Here is a 22,605-nt window from a genome sequence, read left to right on the forward strand (position 1 = left end):
ATGCAGCCTTTCATTTCCTGATGTCGATATCCGTGAACTTATAAGGACGTGTCGAGCAAGCTGTGTGACCCTCGCTTCTACATGACTAGGCCATTATTTTTAAGTTTTGTCCATTTAAATTTAAATGTAAAACTCTATAAAAAAATAAAATATATTTAATTATCTAAAAGAAATTAAAAGATGCAAAACTTGTGGTGACATGAGAAAAAAATATTCCAGATAAGAATTTGTTTTAAAATAATATTATTTTAATAATTATTTTCTTAAAAAATAAAAAATAAATAAGCCACAAAATTCAAGAAAATATAATATTTAGGATGAAATTATGCTGCAAATATGAGTTAGAAGCTGGGAATTGTTACACCAAATTTTTGAAGATATAATCTTGTAATATCAAAACTTCAAGACAAAGTATGTGCAAGATAAAGAGTTGGAAACCTAAAACACCAAGTGATGATAAAGAGAGAAGAAAAGAGGATCAAACGTGTTTAGGGAGAGGTATGAGAAGTTGCTGCTGTTGTGAGAATTCAAAGTACTATTTCTATCGTATGCGAACATAAAAGTAACATTAGTAATTAACTTCAACCTAAAATCGATTACAGAACTCAAAGATCGTTTTTGATATAAGAACTTAACAAGAGAGCAGAAGAGTATTCTGTTATTCAAACACTCACTTGAATAGCGTTGGGGCAAATTCAAGATTTTGCATATGCTAAAATTTGAGCCACACCAAATTCAAAATATTTTCAAAATATAAATTTTAAAAAATTTATTAGCATTTAATATATTTTTGATAAAATCTACTGTACCTTTCATACTTGAAAAGTTTGATCCTCTCTTAACATAAAATAATTATCACTTTTAATTTTTTATTAATAAATAATAAAATTAGTAATTTAATTATAAAAAGACATTAATATTCTTTAATTTTTAAAATATAAGATGAATCACAACTGTTGATCTAAATATAATATAAAACTAGTAAATATATCTGTGCGTTGCACGGGTTTGTTTTATTTTTATCAAATTAATTTATTTTAAAATATAAAATATATAATTTAAATATAAAAATATATCAATATGGTAAAAAAAATTATTATATTAAATATAATTACAATGAGAAAGATTATGAAATATTTCTTTTTATACAATATTTTTTGTATATCTTATATATTTGTTTATCTTCTTTAATAATAAATATTTTTATTTCTTTTATTGACATTATTTTAGACCATGCAACATATAATTGACTATGATTAAATACAGGTTTTGACAAATATAATCCAACATAATTTAATGATTGCCCTTGATAAGGAGTCTTGTTCCATCACATTCCTAATGTCGGATTGATATTCCTAAGTAACATAATTGATATTCCTTCTTTGAGTTGCAAGCAATGAAGAATAAATCCATTAAAATTTAAAGTATTCAATAATTTTACATGATACATAAGCTCTTGTTTAATTATTTAATTTAATTTATCACCAAAAATTTTAAAAAATTATTAATAAATAAGTACACATAATTTTAATTTATAATTTGTATGATAAAATATTAATTATAAGAGTAGTTAGGATAAACTCTATACGTGTATAATTGAATTATATTAATAAATAAATAAGCAAATATTATCATAGTTTATAATAGTAATACCAATACATGCATGAATAAATTTTTATAATTATTCTCTAACTAAAATAAAGAAGTAAATTAATTTTAAATAATTATTTGTTAATGTAATAATAATAGAATTAATAAAATTAAGATAATATTTATTAAGATAATAATAGATTTAATAATATGTTGCATCTTACAAAAGACTAATAAATAAATAAATAAAATTTTAATTTAAATATATATTATACCGTCGTTAAAATATTTATTAGGTTTGTAATTATTTTAAAAATATAAATTTAATATATATACACATTAAAATATTATACCATCATTAAAAAAATACATGTGTTCAAACAATTTGGACGCAGATCCGGTGTATTTGAGATTTGATGATTGCTTTCAGATATAATTTTTGTATGAAGTCCTTGTGTCTATCTATAGTCTAATATTTGATATATCACATGGTCTTACAAAAACAAAAAGTCAATATTTAATGAACCTAATTTAAATATTTTTAAAAATTAAAAAATTTATAATTTTAAGAATATAACATAATAAACATATATTAATAAAAAATATTTTTATTGAATTACTTTTTTTATGTATAATACCTGTATTTTGATTTACATCCTGGGAACTAACTTTAAGTCCACAAAATGAATAAATTTTTTCATTAGAAAGCATGGTTTTCTACGTTTGTAATTAAATACTCTCAGTAAAATTTTTAAAAACATTAGAACTTGTATTCCAATTTAAAAATTTTAAATAATCATATAGTGAAAATATAGAATTCTAATAAATAAATATAATTTGATATGTTAATATAAAGAATATTTTTATAATATTTTAAACAATGACCTCAATCTTTCTTAGATTATAAGTCTTTCGATAGTTGTGAAGATTTAAACTTCATACTCATAAAATTTTAGAAGTATGTAAAGGGAAATGTTTATTAACTTTAAAACAAATTATATATATATAAATTAAACCTAAAATTTGAACTTAATTCAAAGTTAAAATGTTATATTTTTTACATATTCGTTCATTACAATATAAAATTATTAAATATACAAAACCAATAGTTACTTAAAGATTTAAATATCAAATCATACTCATTTATATTGTTATGATATTTAATAATATTTAATTTATTTCAATTATTATAATTAATTAGTTTTAATTTAAGATTTTTAAATTTATCATCATCACTATAATATTTTATAAAAAAAATTGCAACAAAATTATTAAGTAAAAATATTTTAATTTTTTAATTTAAAAAAATTAAATTTTTCATTGTAATTATTATAATATAAAATATAAATAAAATATTAACTACATTAATAGGTTAAACATAATTATGATAAGTCAATTCTTATTAAATTATTGTTTTAAAAAATTAAAATAATAGAAGTAGAGGAAAAAAGAGTAGTTAAAAAATCTTCAATTAAGATTTGGATAGAAACTAAAAGAGAATAATGATTTTATTTAATATAAAAATTAATCTTTATATCAATTAGAATTACAGATGTTGATATAATATAAAATTTATGAGTCGCATATAAAATTTAAACAAATTTTATGTTAAGAATAAAGTCAATACATAATATATATAATAATAAAATAAGATATATATATATATATATATATATATATATATATATATATATATATAATAAGATAAAATTATTTTATAAAAGACAAAAATATTTGGTGACATTTTTACTTTTCAAATTCTACACAGTATTAAAAGTATTTATACAATATTGTAATAAAAATGGTTCAATCATCTAAATTCTCCATTGTTACTTTTTGTTCACTATTTTTTATTTCATCTTTCTCAAGTTGCGACCTAATATAAAATATAAAATAAAAATTATTGTATGATCCAAGAAATTTGAACAATATATTACAAATTTATAATTTATACATTAATTCTTTCCTTCTTTTATCTTGCCTTAAGCAGTTATTTTTTCTTCAATATAACTTGTGTGCATGACCACTCTAATCAAATCTATTCATAAAATAAATAAATTTAGGAAACTAATTGATAAATTAAATACAAATTATATAACAATTTTAGAAAATTTTTACAGCAAAATACCTGTTAAGATGTTATTTTCACAATGACTTTTCAAATCTTCAAAGTTCACAAACTCAAAGATACGATAAGAAATTATGTTATTATCATTTAATTCCTTAAAATATAAATTGTATATATAGTATTTAATAAAATAATTTAAATTAATATCAATTAAAATGTTACTTAAGAAATTAATAGATTTTTTTTTACTCTTTAATTATTTTCGTTCATTAGGTATAATTTTACTTCACAATGAAATTTTCAAAATTTTTTACATTTAAAAATTTAATAATTTTTTATCAAGCATCATGTAATTCACAACAACATTGTTATAGCCATTTTTAACATAATATAATCATAATTTTTAATAAATTTTCCTTAATTACAATTCATCAATTATTATCATCATAATTATTATAATATAAAATATAAATAAAATATTATCTACATTAATAAGTTATACATAATTATGATATATTAATTTCTATTAAATTATTTTTTAAAAAATTAAAATAATAGAATAAGAGAAAAAAAATAGTAGTTAAAAATTTTTCAATTAAAATTTAGGTAGAAACTAAAAGAGAAGAATGATTTTATTTAATATAAATATTAATTTTTATATCAATTAAAATTATAGAAGTTGATATAATATAAAGTTTATGAGTGACATATAAAATCTAGGCAAATTTTATGTTAAAAATAAAGTCAATACATAATATATAATATATAATAATAATAATAATAATAAAGTAAGAGATATGAATATAATAAGATAACAAAATTATTTTATAAAAAATTTAAATGTTTGATAACATTTGATGATATTTTACTTTTTAAATTCTACATAATATTAAAAGTATTTATACAATATTGCAATAAAAATAGTTTAATCTTTTAAATCTTCTATTGTTGCCTTTTATTCTTCATTTTTTGCTTCATATTCTTCAAGTTGTAACCTAAAAGAAAATATCAAATATAAATTACTGTATTATCTAAGAAATTTGAACAATATATTACAAATTTATAATTTATACATTAATTTTCTCTTTCTTTTTAGTTTGTTGTTTCCACGGTTGGAGATATAGGTTTAATACAATCATATGTTGTTGAATTCATATCGTTAAGAAAAGTCTATTTATCTTCATTGCAACTTATTTTTCTCTTACAAAAGCATGAAAAATAATGATAAATTTGATACAAATTAATTAGTTAAAAATAAAATTCAATATATGATATCATTTAAAAAAAATACAGCTTTATGCTTACTCAAAAAAATTAAATTGAAATATATAACACAATTTAGTAAAATAAAATAAAAAATATCAAACTCGAAAATACATGTACTTACATAGGTAGGTAATTCTTGACAGCTGACATGATTGCAAAATACAAAGAAAAATGATGACAATAAGAAGAACTGTGAGCAAGTTTTTAAAAGTTGTGTAAACATGACTTATATAAGTAAAGATGAAGTCTTATTCAGTGATATATGAAAAGTCAGAAAATAAAAATTAATATAATAAAAGTTATCTTTTTATTTGTATTATAGTTTACTTGTCTTTTCATTATAAATTTAATTTAATAATATATAATATAAAACAATAATTAACATTCAAATGTTAAATAGAAGTTAAAAACAAAGATACGTTTTTATTTATAATTAAAAGATAACTCAAAGACTTCATAAAATTGTCTCAAACGGATTTTTATACAATTTAATTAATATTTTTTTTCTATTTTTAACATTTAACATAAAAAATTTTAAAATTCGTTTAAATTATTTATAACAAATTTTAATATTATTTATTAAATATTATTTGCGATAATTTTATTATTGTCATTTTTAACATTATATAATTATTTATTCTAATAAATTTTTCTTAAATATAATTCAAAAATAATAATTATTAATTAATTATGATTATAATTTACAAATTATAGAAATTATGAAAGTAATTTTAAATTATTTTATTTTATCTTAACAATATATAATATAAACTAATAACTAGGTAAGTATAATTTTTTTAATTTTAAAGAAAGTTTTAGTTTTTGAAATATATATTAAACTATATATTATATTAAAATAATTAATAAAATAATTTAAATTTATAAACTTGTCTTTTCATTAGAAATTTAATTTAACAATATATATTATAAGCTAATAATTTGATAAATGTAGTATTTTTAAACTAAATTAATAATTTAGTATTGTTAATAAATATTAAAATATAGATTATATTAAAATATTTAATAAAATAATTTAAAAATGTAAAATTATATTTTCATTAGAAATTTAATTTAAAAATATATACTATAAACAAATAATTTTATAAATGTGTTTTTTTTTATTCAAATTACATTTTAATATTTGAAGTACATATTAAAATATAGATTAAGTAAGTATAATTTTTTTAATTTTAAAGTAAGTTTTAGTTTTTAAAATATATATTAAACTATATATTATATTAAAATAATTAATAAAATAATTTAAATTTGTAAACTTATATTTTCATTAAAAATTTAATTTAACAATATATATTATAAACTTTCCTTAATTTAACAAATAATTTAAATTATATTCTAATAAATTTTCTTTAAATATAATTCAAAAATAATAATTATCAAATAATTATAATTATAATTCATAAATTATAGAAATTATGAAAGTAATTTTAAATTATTTTATTTTATCTTAACAATATATAATATAAACAAATAATTAGGTAAGTATAATTTTTTTAATTTTCAAGAAAGTTTTAGTTTTTAAAATATATATTAAAATATATATTATATTAAAATAATTAATAAAATAATTTAAATTTATAAACTTGTCTTTTTATTAGAAATTTAATTTAACAATATATATTATAAGCTAATAATTTGATAAATGTAGTATTTTTAAATTAAATTAATAATTTAATATTGTTAATAAATATTGAAATATAAATTATATTAAAATATTTAATAAAATAATTTAAATATGTAAAATTGTATTTTCATTAGAAATTTAATTTAACAATATATACTATAAACAAATAATTTTATAAATGTATATTTTTTATTCAAATTATATTTTAATATTTGAAGTACATATTAAAATATAAATTATTTTATTTGATCATAACAATATATAATATAAATTAATAATTAGGTAAGTATAATTTTTTTAATTTTAAAGTAAGTTTTAGTTTTTGAAATTATATATTAAACTATATATTATATTAAAATAATTAATAAAATAATTTAAATTTGTAAACTTATATTTTCATTAGAAATTTAATTAAACAATATATAATATAAATAAATAATTTTATAAATGTGTTTTTTTATTCAAATTACATTTTAATATTTGAAGTACATATTGAAATATAGATTATGTTAAACTAATTAATAAAATAATTTAAATATGTAAATTTATCTTTTATTATAAATTTAATTTAACAACATATATTATAAACTAATAATTTTGTAAGTTTAATTTTTTTAATTCAAAATATATTTTAGTATTTGAAGTACATAATAAAATATAGATTATATTAAAATAAAATAATAATTTTAATTCATAAATTATGAAAAATATTATAATTAATTTTAATAATGGTAATTTAAGCTAATTTATAGTATAAATATTTATATTGCCGTTTGTAACATAATATAACCATCAATGCTAATAAATATTCTTTAAATACATTTTTTCTTAATGAAAAAATACATTTTATTTGTCACTGAAAAATTTGTTATGAAATATATTTTTTCTTACTTTAATATACATTTGAACAGGTGAGAAATACTTCATACTATGGAAGCATGTATGTAATTGTTTTGTAGAAAAGAAAAAATAATCAATTAGAAAATTTAAAAGTAAATTAAGTTAGTTAATTATTATACAAAAACATATAAAAATAACATAATTATAATTTATTAAAAATAATAAATTTTTAATCAAGAAAATACAAATACTAATACATTTTTATCAATTAGTACTGTATCAGTACTAATTAACTCTTTTTTGTTATATATATTTAGTGTATCCTACAACGGTGATCTATTTATCTTTATTAGAACTTGTTATTCTCTACCTAATAAAATATAGATTATATTAAAATACAATAATAATTTTAATTCGTAAATTATGAAAAGTATTATAATTAATTTTAATAACGTTAATTTAAGCTAATTTGCCATTTATAACATAATATAACCATCCATACTAATAAATATTCTTTAAATACAATTAAAACATAATAAGTATGATAAAATATAATTTTAATTCATAAGTTATATGTTTTGAATTTTAATATACGGAGTAATAAGTAAGTGGAGTCAATACGAATGACTTTATGAATTTTAATAAGTAGATGAAGTTACGTTTTAAAATTTAATATACTCAGTAATAGTGAGTGTAATCAATTTTATATATATATATATATATATATATATATATATATAGATAGATAGATACTATCTCAAGATTAAGGATACCATAATAAATATTTACATTCTTTTAAACACATTTCTTGTAATTGGTTATTTTTAAAATGTAAAAATATTTATATTATAAAATAATAAAAAGAAGTATAAATATTTTTTTAGATAATCGTAACAGAAATAAATATGGGTATACAGATACCTAAAGGGTATAAGTATGAAAATTAAAGTTACCATATAAATATAAAATTAAGTATGTATATTTTTTTAAAATGCGGATATAGAATGAGTATTATAATATCTTATTCGTTACTATTTTTACGAGTCTACTACTACATTAATTTTTTACATGTTTGTTAATATATTAAATTAATATTATTAAAGCAAACAAAAAGATAAACTATGCATAATTTAAGTTTTACTCACCAAGAAAATGTATAAATTAATTTATTTTTTTCTTAAATTATGCTTATGTATAAATGACTATCGTGTTTAGATTTAATTTAATTTTGTTTCTCTTGAAATATAATTTTGAATAGATATTGTATAATAATAGTTTTCTTAATTTTTTATATTAATTCTTATTAACTTTTTTAAATACTCCCTTACGTGAATGTAATAAAAAGTTATTTTTATCTTTCTATTGTTAGAAATTTGTGAATTATCGATGCAATTTTTGATGGATCGATGTCTAACTATTTTGTCCAACAAACTATCAATACTTCCGTTGGTGAATGATGGTGCCAATACGCACCATAATGTACTAAAAGACGTGCATAACTTACCCATATGTGTTAATATTTATAATTTCATTTATCTTTTTTAAAAATATTTACTATAATACTTTCAAGAAAATATTTTATATTTTTCTAAATTAACTGTTATAATTCTTTTAATATTTTAAAAATAAAAAATATTAATATTTTTTAATTAAACTACTAACTTTATTATTAATTAATTTATAATTAATAATTAAAATTATTTTACGTAAAAGAAAGTACCAAACTTTTTTAATTTTACCTTTTTTTAATATTGAAGAAATTTACCTATTGATAACCTACATATATTTATACCTTCACCGTTCTTTTTTCTCATTTCTTTGAACACTCACTCACTCACTCTCCCTCTGCGCTGCTACTTCTTGGCCGCTGTTTGCCATCATTGGAGTTTCATTTGGAAAACGAACATCACCATTGGGATCAAGTACGTTGATAAGCACTTTAATTAGTTAAATTTTTTATTTAGCTTTATTTTTCATTCGTTTGATAATTTCTATAGTGTTGATTTTAAATGCATTAAAGAGCGGTTATTATTATTATTATTATTATTATGCTATTTCTCCAAAATGTTTTTTGAATTGTTGAACTAGAGACCTATTATTTTGGTTTTCTTTTTGTTAAAATAGGGAATAATTAAAAAAAAATCATCAAATAAAATATTAGTAAAACAATTTTTTAAGATATTTTTTAATATGTCACTTAATGTATTGTTTCTGTTTTTTTAATAATAAAATAATAAGTATCGTTCTTACAAGGAAATAAAAAATAAGTATTGTCTATTACATGGAAGATATTCATTTCTTTATTATGAAAAACACAAGTTAGATGATGATATTTATTCTGTTTCTCTTTATCTCGGGGTTACCAGCTGATTATTCCCCTCACAGGTGTAGCACCACCATGGACCTTCAATCGTTCACCACGTAGGCCACCAGGTTAGTAATAGCTTCACCCATCATTATGCTATTTTGGAAAAAAAAAAACTCAATTGTTTTATTTGTTAGCCAATAATAATTTAAGATAAATTAGTAAATTGATCTCTTAACATTTAGTTTTGTTTCAATTTAGTTCTCTAATATTTTTTTTTTTTATCATTTCGGTGCTTTAACAACTATTTCAAATAAATTTTTTTATAAAAAAACATTAAATTCGTTAAAAAATTACTGTTCTTCCTTCTTGAAAATTTCAACAAAATCAAAGTATATTCCAATAAATTTTTCAATTGCTTTCTTTTCTTCTTTCCCCATCCATACATCCAAAATGTATTTTTCTCCTTCTTCAAACTCCAATAAAAGAATTATCATTTCTTTCACTTCTCTTACATTTTATCTCCACATCTTTCCTCTTTCAATACTGACAAAAATTTTCTCTTTTATCATCCTCTTCTTACTCCCATCTGCCTCCACAACTCATTCCCAGTCCCCATTAAACTTTGGCAAACTTTTGTCTCAATACTTTTGTCTATCTCTCTATCTTCTCCTAATGATCCCAAGACTCAACCAAAAAACTTATGAAAAATAAAATTTTTGTTGAAGTGTGAATGGGGTATGAAATGAGTTGTGAAAGCGTGACTAAAAAATAAGAAGATGAAGAAAAATAAGGAAAAGAAAATAGAATTTTTTTTGTTAGAATTCAAAGAGAAAAAAAAAAGTGCGGAAGAAGGGTACGAGGAAGGAAAAAAGAAAAGTAAAAAAAGAGGATGAAAAATAAGAAAATTTTTGTCTAAATTTGAAAGAGAGAAAATGGTCATAAAGGCGTGGATGAGATAAGAGAACTAAGAAAGAAAAGAAAATTAGACAACTAAAAAAATCCACAAAAATGGAGTTAAACTAATTTTTTTTATGGAATTAATATTTTTAACAAAAATAGACTTATTTAAAACCCTCTTGTAAACTAAGAAACACAAATGAAAGAAAAAAAAAAGAAGTTAAGGAACCAAACCAAAATAAAACTAAAAATTAAAAGATCAATCTACTAATTTAGCCATTAATTTATCATTATCAACTACATAAGTTATCATTGTCTCCAACATCAATTGCTGAATTTAAATTTTTAAGGCTGACCGCAATTATAGTAAAAGAATAATTAGTTCAAAGGACGATTCACATATTTGACACAAATTTTTACATCGAGTTTATCCAAAATGTCTTTGTTCGTGTTTCCCCCACACCATATGCGTGTCGTCTTTGGCATTGCTGCCATTGGCAGCAATACGCAAAAGTAAAGACTAGTTGGTGACAAAATTTTGTTGACGAGGACACTTTGTCACTTGAATTATATATGGTGTGGTGCCTGATCTAGAAATATATGCTAAGCACCATGTCTTAGGTGCCTGAATTATATATTTGATTCAACACAAAATCTGGACAAGTCGTCAAAATTTCATTTGCACCTTCTAATCACGAAACCCAGGTTTCTAAAATTGGACAGTTGCTCTGAGAAGGCTCTCCATGCACCAGTTCTATTTACATCCTGCTCAGCAAAGCATCGGTTATTATTTCAAATAATCTGGAAGCAGTTCATAGATCATCCAAATACTAGCCTTATGGCTACAATTCTGCAATTTTCGTTAAAGCATATTCATATTTGAAAATAAAGTCTCTAACCTGTCAGTTCTGGCCTTGTCAGTGAGTGTACGGTAGGAGAGGAAAAGGAGAAAGGATAATTGACAAATATTTGGATAAAATGTATGTCAAACTATTCCAATCAATTTCTCTCCCACCAATCATATCCAATGATTGTTCGGAGTTAATAATGTTCAGATATTAATAGCAAAGTTTTAAGTGATTCATTCAGAAAATAAAGGAAGGAAACTTCTGCCATATTATATCAACATTCTCACAGGAAAAACAAATTTTAGAGAATGAACATAAGACACAATGTTAGGATTAGGAAACCAGAGACTAGAACAGAAATGAGGGCTTTAATGAATCTGAAAACAAGGTCAATGAGCAGATACAAGACAGGAATTATTCCTTCTCCTAGAACAAAAGCTCCACAGAGAAAATAGTTCCTCTTCCCACCCAAAAGACCTAACAACCAAAATGAACCCCACTTGAAGAAAGGTACCAAACAGTATATTTGAATAAATTTACAATCTACAATGGTGCCGATTTACACAGCTATATACTTATTTCTTTCCTGTATCAGAATTCAAACCAAGAAAAAATTAGATACAAGTTACAACAAATAATATTTTGAGGCCCCAGTAATTAGCAAGTCTATTTAAATCTTTGAGCATGTTAATTAACATAATATGAAAAATGCCATAAGAATAAAGAGGAAGACTCACTATTGAGAAGAGATGATTTTATCTTATAATCGTTTCATCAAAGAAATTACAAGGGACAGCTTATATAGGTGCTGTTAGCTTAATGCTATAAGCGCGTAAAAGAAAATCAGAAACGGAAAGCATAGCGGAGTTTGTTAAAAGTCTGTTACAAAATTAAAGTGGTGAGTTATCAATGTGGGACTCGATATATGATTTGGAGGAAGGCTGTAATATAACAAACCACTTGAATTGTCATCAGGTAAACACAAACGAGAAGCCATAAACATAGAACTACTCATAACAAGTTCAGAGGCAAATATATTATCTGAAAATGCATGCATTCCTCTTCAACAAAATACACAGAATGACTGCACAAACAACACATTTCTATAAAACTTTACTCTCCTTATTTATGTATGCCTTCAAATAGAATTGTTAGAAAGTACTATCTTGGAAGTTGCCTAATGCTTACAAAAACCCGAAAAAGATTGTTCCAAAAGGAAGGTAATTGTTTTACAATGAAACAAAAGATGGTTTAAGGACTGAGAATCCATGAGCAGAGACACAGAGAGAATCAAGAGAAACTGAAAACTATGATTTTTATTTTTTTTTTAATTATGAAAAGCTAGTACAACTCAGATCAATGATAGCTATTTATTGAAGCTTACAATAAGAGGAAAATACAAATAGCTAATGGTGAGTTATCATGAATCAGAGATAGGTGGCGGAACATTAGATTCAAGTGGAGAATCTTGCTTAGATTGTAATGGAATCTCCATGATGCCACAGAAATCTCAAGAAATAGGATTCTTAGATAAAAAATAGCAGAGCTATGGTTTGGGACCAAAAGCTCTGGATACCATGATAGAATCCATGAGCAGAGAGAACAGAGAGACAGAGAGAATCGAGAGAACTGAAAACTCTGATTTTATTGAATTGTGAAAAGCTAGTACAACTCAGATCAATAATAGCTATTTACAGAAGCTTGCATAAGCGGAAAGTACAAACTGCTAATGCTGAATTCAGTTAAAACAGTAACACAGAAACAGTACAACAGAAATGTTACTTAACAGAATTTGAAATGAATTACAGTTGACCTGAACTATATTCACACACTAATACAACTTTGAGTACTATTTCATATAGTATATCCATGAAATTCCCTATAAAAACTACTTGCCACCAAAAACACAGTTTCAAGAGCATACGAGAAAAATAAATAATGAAATACTACGTAAATATTCACTTAATATAAATAATGATTGTAACTACATTTAGTAATTCTACCTTCCTTGGAGGTGATGTTCTTCCATTTATCCTTGAGATCAGCAGGCGTACGAGTCTTATGAAATACATGGCAACCAAATTCCAAAATTTTCCTCCAAGGGATATTCTGATTTTCCATTGAGAACTTTAATACTCCCTCCTGCAATGCAAGAAACAAAGCAAATGCTATAATTGAGAAATAAAAGCCTTGTGCAGCTATAATATCTTAGATGAATATTTTATACCTTGTCCAACTGTAAAAGTTCCATAATTGATTATGAGTTTTGCAACTTTAAAGTTCACAATAATATTTGAAAAATATAAAATGTTTACCAGGAAGTTAGAAACTGATAAGACATATCCTAAATACATGGGACATCATGAAAAAAAAAATCTTAAATACATGGGATGAATGAAAGAAATAGATTTATATTGTTCTGTCCATAACAAAACCTGTGTATCAATCAGGAAGTAGAGGTATTAAATTGGATTGAATTCCAAAGGTAGCCACCATATAGTATGTTGAGAAGAGGCAATTACACAGGTCTATGAAAGGAGAAACAAGAGTGATGCAAGGGATGCTAACTGTTCAGAGTTGGTTAGTTGCAACATAACTGAAAGTAAGAGCTCATAACAGAATAGGCACAGGTTATGGAAGAGACTGCATCAATTCACATGTTTGTGTTTGACCTGAGAGCAATGGAAGCTATTTCTGGCTAATGGTTATCATACTTCAATCAATTGGACGATTATTGGACTTGATTTCAGCTAGTCAGGCCATTTACTCAACCCTTCACCTTGAGAACAAGGTTTTACTGTAGGGAGGGGGGATATTGTTAGGTAACCCCCATTAAAGTTACTTATGGCATGCTAGTTAGGGACCCATTAGTAGTTAGTTAAAATAAGAATGTGAGGCCTTATCATTATCCCCACCATCATAAGAATGAGATTGAGAAATAAATTCGAGATATACTACAGCAGGGCATTATTTGTCCTAGCTCAAGTCCTTTTTCCAGTCTTGTTATCTTAATTAAAAAGAAGGATGCTTCATGGCATGTGTGTGTCAATTATCAAGCCTTGAACAAAGGTAACCATGCAAGATAAATACCATATTCCTATTGTCAATGAATTATTGGATTTGTTACATGGGGCGCATTATTTTTCTGAGTTAGATTTGAAATCAGGATATAACCAGAATATACTGAAGGATAAGGACATCTTCAAGACATTCTTTTCAGGGGGGTCACTATGAATATCTTGTAATGCCTTTCAGCTTGAGAAATCACCTGCAACATTTCAGTTCAGGGAGCAATGAATTAGATATTAAGTCTTTTTTGCAACATTTTGCATTGGTGATCTTTGAAGATATCCTAGTATATAACATTGATTAGACAACTCGTCCAGCATCTTTCGAAGGTGTTACAGGTGCTGAGTGATAACAGATTTGTTGCTAATGGGACAAAGTGCAGTTTCTAGAAAAAGCACATTGAGTATTTAGGCTACATCATTCACGTTTGGGTATGGCGGCAGACCCATCAAAGGTTCTGATAGAACCCAACGTTTAATCTGAATATGAAATACTGTTCTTTATTGCTGAACCTAATCCCCAATGCTACACCAATGTGGTACAGATTAGGAATAGGAAGAATGGTCACAAAATTCAATAACCTGAGGTGATTCGAGAGACCTCACTCTCCAGACCAGCCTATTCTATTCCAGCCGTAAAAAACTGAAAACTAACTATCTGTGCTCTTATTTATTTACTAACAGAGCCAGCTGTCCATTATTAACAGAATTGGTTATTTACACTTTTATTTTTCTGACTAGTCTTCTTTCTCCTAGTATATACATGTTGTTTGAATCTATCAGGTTCAGAGTGTGCTTAACTAGTGTAGAAGGGGTTTGAGGATTTTTTGGACTCACTGGTGAAAGTTCATTGCTAGTTATGGTAAGATAGCTAAACCATTGACTGATTCGACTAAGGAGGGTTTTAAATGGGAAAAGGAGGAAGCTACTGCTTTTGAGTCCTTAAAAATGGACTGTGACATCTGCACCTATTCTTTCTCTTCCTAACTTTGTTGAAAGGTTTGAGGTGGAATGTGATGCGTCCACAAGAGGTATTGGTGCAGTCCTCATCCAAGGGGGTAAGCCAATTGCTTACTTTAGCAAAGCTTTGTCTTTGAGTCATCTTTCAAAGTCAATTTATGAGAAAGTGTTGATGGCATTGGTGCTGGCTATTCAAAATTGGTGCCACTACTTAGTAGGAAGGGTTTTGTTATTTATACTGATCAAAGAAGCCTCAAACACCTCTTTCACCAGCGTGTGCTTTCTGCTTATCAACAATTTTGGTTAGCTAGACTATTGGGTTTCATTTCAAAGTTGTATACAAGCCAAGTAGAGAGAGCAAGGCTGTTGATGCCTTGTCTTGCCTGCATGATGAGGGACAGTATAATGCATCGGTGATCTGTCCTATTTGGGAGCAAAGCAAGGAAATTCAAGAGGAAGTGCAGAGGGATCCTGTCCTAAAGAAAATTATTTATGATATTCTGCTTTGTACTGATTCTTGACCAAGCTATTCAATGCAACCTGGCGTTTTATTACATCATGGCAGACTGGTTTTACCAGCATATTCCACTTATATTCCTCTTCTATTACAAGAATTTCATTCTTTTACTGGTGGACATTCAAGATTCTTGAGAAGTTACAGGTGGCTGGGTAACAATCGGTATTGGATTGGAATGAAGAAGCAAATCCAGCAGTTTGTTCTTTCTAGTGACACTTATCAACGTCAGAAATATGAAGCCGCTCCCCTGTAGGGCTTACCCCAGCTGCTCCCCATTCCTACTTGGGTTTGGGAAAAGATCTCCATGAATTTTATCACTGGCCTTCCCAAGTCCAAGGGTTAAGATGCAGTACTAGTGGTGGTGGATAGATTGTCCAAGTATGGACACACTATCTTGTTGAGGCATCCTTATACTGCTAAGAAGATAGCTGAGCTTTTTGTAAAGGAGATTATTTGGTTACATGGCATGCCCTCGTCTATTTTGAGGGATCGTGACTCCATCTTTATCATTGCTTTTTGGAAGTAATTATTTTCTCTACAAGGCACTCAGCTGTGGATGAGTTCTTCCTATCATCCACAGTCTGATGGGCAAACAAAGGTGAAAATTTGGTATTTGGAATCATGTTTATTGCTTTGCTTCTGAGCAACCTAGAAATGGGTCCCTTTGTGTGTCTTGGCAACGTTATGGTATAATACCACTCATCTCTCCTCCATTGGTACTACCACATTTGAAGTGGTCTATGGTCATAAGCTTCCTACTGTTGTCAAGTATGGTGAAGGAGAATCACATGTGGAAGCAGTGGCAAGAGATTTGAAAGACTATGATGAAGCACTTCATCAATTAAAATCTCATTTAACTAAGGCTCAAGAGAAAATGAAATATTTTGCTGACATGAAACGGAGAATGCAGAATTTTTCTATTCAAGAGAGGGGATTTTTGAAGCTGCATCCACATAGGCAGCAATCAGTTTCTCAGTGCATTCATCAAGAGTTAGCCGCCTACTATTTTGGGCCCTATCAAGTCATTGAGAATTTGAGAGAAGTGTCTTACCAATTAAAACTTCCTACTAATTCAAAGATGCATCCTGCTTTCATGAGTCATAAATGAAGAAGCAACAATAACCAAGCCTTATCCCACTAAGTGAAGTCAGATAGATGGATCACATGACGCCATTAAGGTAGGCTAAAAACCAAATTTTTTACCTTACAATACTTTGCCCCTAAAGTTTCACCTTGTCCTCAAGGTGAAGGATTAAGTAAGTGCCTTGAGTAGTTGCTGAAATAATGTCCAACTGATATTCCAATTGATGGAACAATTCCATCTTGCAGCCAAAAATAGCTTCCATTCCTCCTAGGTCAAACACCAACATGTGAATGCATCCAATCTCTTCCAATACTATGTTTTCTTTTGTATCTTTAGTCCTTCTTATGAATAGTTAGAATAGACGTATTAGGATAAGGGTTTATTTTAGTATTATAATAATGGGCTTGCCCTAGTACGGTTACATATGTATCTTTATAAATATAAGGATCTCTACACATTGTAGGGTATCCAATTCCAGCACACTAATCTGTCTCTCTCTCTATGCTCTTTCTCTCTTAATATCTACATGATATCAAGAGCCTTTTAGGTTCTCTCCTTGGTTGCCACCACCCCTGCTGCCGCCGCCACCGCACCACCACCATGCCACCGCCACCGGAAAAAAAAGAAAAAATAACAGCTTCAGAAAAGGCCAACCATGGTTGCTGTGGGGATGAAAAATTTTTTCAATGACCAGAATATGCAGTAATTCAATGTTTACAATTTGAGTGCGGCGTTACAATGTCTGAACGTGATAGGCAGGATGTGCAAAATGCACAGTACAAGGGGGCTGTTACGGAGATTGTATTTCTATCCAAACTTACTGATGTTAAGCTGGATGGAGATGGTACGAACTATATGGAGTGAAAGTATTTGGTTGAGATTAGCCTGGGTGGAATGGGAAAAGATAATCATTTGACTGAAACAGCACCTGTCAATTCTAAGGATGTTGACACATTGAAGATACGCGACAAAAAGATCCTTGCGTTGCTAGTAAACTCTATTGATAGGCGAATACAAGCTATTATTACCCATTGTAAAACTGTGAAGGAGTTGTGGGATTTTTTGCAATTTATTTTTGGAAAATCTAATAATTTGAATCGGTTATATTCTCTCTTGTAGGAAGTTTATCGACCCAAACAAAATAAGCAGAAGCTAATGGATTATTTTTTGAAGTTTAAGAAGCATACTGAGCAGATACAATCTCTTTTAGCCTGCAAAACTATTGACGAGATGATAGCGCAACAAAATAAACTCATAGCTTTAAGTTGGCTCTTAGGACTTGATCCAGAATATGAGGTAGTTCAGTCTCAGATTCTGTCAAGCAAGCAGGTTGATAATCTTAAAGATGTCTTCTTCAAAGTTATGCAGTCTTCCTTTGAGAATTGTACTATTGCAAATGGCAGAAGCTGACTATCAAAGTCTTTACTACCTTTTGCTGGGTCCAGTCTTTTACGTCAAGAATTTGATTCCATTTCTTAAATTCCCTTTTTGTCATCAACTAAACTGAATATGCATCACCTATCTCTGCAATCTTTTCTACGATATTATTGGTTCCCTGCACCTCAGCTGCTGGGTTCTTCTCTGCTCATCTTTCTCTGCTCTTTCCCAATCCTTGGATCAGCTTTCATATTGCATTCCATCATTTTTGCCATCATTTGTTTGTGTGCTACAATAGATTGCCTCATCAAATTCATTTGTTCCTCACTGCATCTCATCAAATCGCTTCTCCAACTTCTTGGGGCTATAAATAGTCGCTGGGAGAGTTAGTTAGGGGTCTTTTGAAAGTTAGTTTCTAAAACTTGGCAGAGAAAATTCTTTGAGGAGCATTGCCCTGGGGTACTAAGTTGTATGCTGAAATTTCATCAATTCAATAAAGAATTCATAGAGATTGTCTTTTCTTCCCTCTTTTCTTGTGAACATAACAGTCTCTCTCGGCCCCTTTTTATCAAAGTAAGAGTCAAGCAATCTACTCTCCTTACTAGTGCCTCCAAAGATCTTCTCTGCACATGACCGAATCACCTTAGATGATTTTCAATCATCTTTTCCAGTATAGATGCTACTTCAAGATTCTCCCATATACTATCATTTCGTATCTTGTCTTTTTTTGTCTATTCACTCATCCTCCTTAACATTCTCATTTCTGTCACTCTCACTTTCTCTCGTGTTGTTCCTTTAAGGTCCAATATTTACTACCATATAGGATAGATTATCGTATTACAGTACTTCAAAACTTTCCTTTCAGCTTGGTAGGTATTTTATGATGACAAATAACTCCTAATGTCATTCTCCATTTTTACTACATAACTTGTATTCTGTAATTATCATCTTCATTAATTTCCCCATCATTCTATATAATCAATCCCAACTACCTGAAATTGGAAACTTGCAGTATAATATTATTCCAATATTCACTTCTAACGCATGATCCTCATCTTGTTTTCTGCTAAACCTACAATGCATATACTCTATCTTACTTCTACTCAAGCTAAAACCCTTAAATTCTAAAGTTTTCCTCCATAACTCAAGTTTAACATTAACCTCTTCTTTCGAATCCTCGATTAACACTATATCATTTGCAAAGAGTATGCACTAAAATATAATCTTTTGTATGTCACTTGTAAGCATAGTCGATCCCAAGCCCGGGTAAAGGAGGAGGGTTGTGTTAGACCTTCACTAGTCAACGTAAAACTTGTGGAAACCTTCTATGTAGATTACACACAATGACTAGAGAGATGAAAATACAAAAGAAAAGTTGTGAAAATAATTCCATATTATAGGAAAAAGGCTATAGAATTGTGACTCATGGAGGTTGGTACCACTCTGATACCATGATGAATTTAGAGGGAGATGAAGAGAGGAAAAATAATGTGGAAAGAAATTAGAGAATGAAGAAAACTTTCTTATTCAAGATAATGTAGTACATAGGTTTTGCATATCATCCATGTATATGGATTCTTAAAAGAATTAGTGAAGACTATTTCCTATGCTACCAAGGGCAACTCCTACTCCTAGACACCAATACCCAATAGTACTAAATGCATTTTATCACATGACACATACATGAATGAAATGTTATTTCCTAAGAGCATTATCCACGAGTATTTCCAATATCTTTATTGCCAACGGTCTATCATAACACGAATGTGTTCTACCATATCATGCTTTCGGTTTAATCATGGGAAACAAACATGTCTACTTCTCGCAAACTCATACACTTAGGGCCTATTCTAGGTAGTGCCATGTTTTCAGTATTTTATTTTTAAATGCAAATTTCAAAACAAAACCTGTTTCACTAAAATGGAGTTGAATTGATTCATAATCAAATTTCAAAATAATTTTACCTTAGTTTTTGTTTTTAGTTGTAGAACAAATCATTCAATTCTTATATCTCCTAAAATACACATAACAATTACCATAATCATTATCACTGTCATCATTGTCATTGTTGTCACCAATTAACTGTCACCACCATAACCACCAGTAGTTAATGACCAATGTTGTCACCACTACTACCATTATCATCACCACCATAATAGTCACTAACGTTGTTGTCATTACCATTATTGTTATCACCTTCACAACTATTATCATTCGTGCTACCACTGACACCATCACCAATACCGTTGTCAACTATCAAGTTATTGTCACTATCACTAACATAGTTGTTATCATACCAGCATCATGTTCGCTACTACCATAACCACCACCACCACTGTATCTATCACCATAAGTCTATCACTACTCCTTCCTCTCTCTTATTCTGACATTCATCATCAATGCATCACCAAACAAGCTTAGTTTGAAATAAAAACTTCTGTTTGAATTTTGAAACCATTTGACATTGTTAGAGCACCATATCAATAAATAAGTATGTTCTATAAAAACATGGGATTTCATGAAACCCATACCTTCAGTACTTTTTCTTCTTCATCTGTCCAACGTAATCTCCTACGCTTTGCAGTCAATGAAGCCTGCTTCATGCTGCATTCAGAAACAATAATAGACTAAAGATTCGGCCCCATCCAAAAAATAGTTTAAGCCGCTCACAAAAAAAAATTGCAACAAATCAATAAAACATGTATTCATTCATACATCCATGGTTTAAACGGTGAACCGCATTAAGTGATGCAACTGCAACATCTCAGTTATGGATGCAGTAGCAATTGCCACCAACACGGCTATCGCAATTTAAACCTTGATGGTGCCATAGTTCCAAATTGCAGTTCGCAAGCAAACGAACACACTATTCGACGAATGACTCACCCTTGCAAGGGTGACCTCAGTGGTTTTCTCAAACTTTTCGAGTCTTGAACTTCCGCATTCACATCCCGAGCCAATTTCCCTCTACTGCTTGGTAACAACGATTTCCGCACAGAACCAACCTTCCTTTTCTTCACTGAGATGCCCTCAGATTCGGAATCGCCAGTCTCACTCACAGAACTACCCGTCGATGTCACAGACACCTCTCCTTCATCTTCTTCAGATTCCGTTTCAGAAACGTAAGGTCCATCCTGAACCGGGTTCACGTTTTCTCTGCCACGTGTGGCATTAGAATCGGCACGTGTTTCCAGAAAGGTAGACAAGGCTTTCTTTGCGACCATTGCTTTTTCCCTCAACTGTTGACACGTGTCCACGGCACGCTTGTACCAGCAGTAGGGGCAGTAGAAGTTACCCGAGGCGTCGAATTTAGGTTCGGAGCCGATGCAGCTGGCGTGGACAGCGACGGGGCAGTCCTTTTCGGAGCAAACCAAAACTTCCTCTTCCTTGCCTCTGTCGTCGCAACATATGCAGATGCTCCTGTCCAACAAGTCCACAGGTTCGGGTCGGGGTTCGGGTTCGGCTTCAGCTTCGGATTTAATGCAATCGTCATCGTCATTCTCGGTATCGTAAACGGTGGCGATGCGTTGATCAGATAAGAGAGGAATGGCGGAGAAGGAAGGACCGCTTGCAGAGGGGACACTCCTCCGTTTGCACAAACTCTTTACTCTCATTGTTAGCTACTTTTGTGTTTTATTTTTTTTTCAAATGAAAAACGATTGTTCCCCTCAAATCTGTTGTGTAATTGTTATAGTGAAGAGGGTATCCTATATATATTTATATTATGCGCTTTTTTAATCTTTTTATTTGGCTGTGTTAATCATAGATACGTTAATGATTTAAAATGTTTCCGTAATAAATTATTCTAGTTCTTAAATTATATATAGTACTAGAAAATATGCCGTGCATTGCATCGTTTATTTTTTTTTTATTAAATTAATTTATTTTAAAATATAAAATATATAAATATAATAAAAAATTTATTTGACAAAATAAATTATTATTTAAAATATGTATAATTTAGAATTTCTTAGCATAAAATAAAATAACATAAAAATATTTTATTTTTAAAATATAAAAGTAAAATTTATATTGTTTCATGATATCATAAATTATTTATTATTATAAAATTTTAAATAAATAATTATAACAATAAATTAATAAATATAATAAATTTGTTAATATATGTTATAAATTTAA

The 22,605-nt window shown here is 27.4% G+C and overlaps 1 protein-coding gene across 2 annotated transcripts; it reads right to left on the reverse strand.

Moving 5' to 3' along the window:
• Positions 1 to 10,995: 10,995 nt before the first annotated feature.
• On the reverse strand, positions 10,996 to 22,146 carry LOC113857995. 2 transcript variants are annotated; one of them, XM_027490391.1, is made up of 4 exons: positions 21,352 to 22,146; positions 20,997 to 21,069; positions 13,463 to 13,601; positions 10,996 to 11,376 (listed from the first exon to the last, which is right to left on the reverse strand). In XM_027490391.1, exons 1-4 carry the CDS (start codon positions 22,077 to 22,079, stop codon positions 11,366 to 11,368), a joined length of 951 nt encoding a protein of 316 aa, XP_027346192.1. In that variant the 5' UTR covers positions 22,080 to 22,146; the 3' UTR covers positions 10,996 to 11,365. The 2 variants fall into 2 exon arrangements, with proteins under 2 accessions (XP_027346192.1, XP_027346184.1); XM_027490383.1 differs by lacking the exon at positions 10,996 to 11,376 and having other exon boundaries at positions 13,205 to 13,601; positions 21,352 to 22,125.
• Positions 22,147 to 22,605: the final 459 nt, after the last annotated feature.

This window comes from Abrus precatorius, unplaced genomic scaffold (assembly GCF_003935025.1).
Source record: "Abrus precatorius isolate BTA unplaced genomic scaffold, Abrus_2018 Scaffold1, whole genome shotgun sequence".
NCBI classification, from domain to species: domain Eukaryota; kingdom Viridiplantae; phylum Streptophyta; class Magnoliopsida; order Fabales; family Fabaceae; genus Abrus; species Abrus precatorius.

What these genes read in the sequence shown, in the direction of transcription:
- LOC113857995 (XM_027490383.1), bottom strand. Translation starts at nt 22,079, where the DNA reads ATGAGAGTAAAGAGTTTGTGCAAACGGAGGAGTGTCCCCTCTGCAAGC. An exon ending in CTGAGGTCACCCTTGCAAGG is followed by an intron (nt 21,070 to 21,351) that starts GTGAGTCATTCG and finishes TTCTGAATGCAG; the next exon opens with CATGAAGCAGGCTTCATTGA. An exon ending in AAGAAGAAAAAGTACTGAAG is followed by an intron (nt 13,602 to 20,996) that starts GTATGGGTTTCA and finishes CTTGCATTGCAG; the next exon opens with GAGGGAGTATTAAAGTTCTC.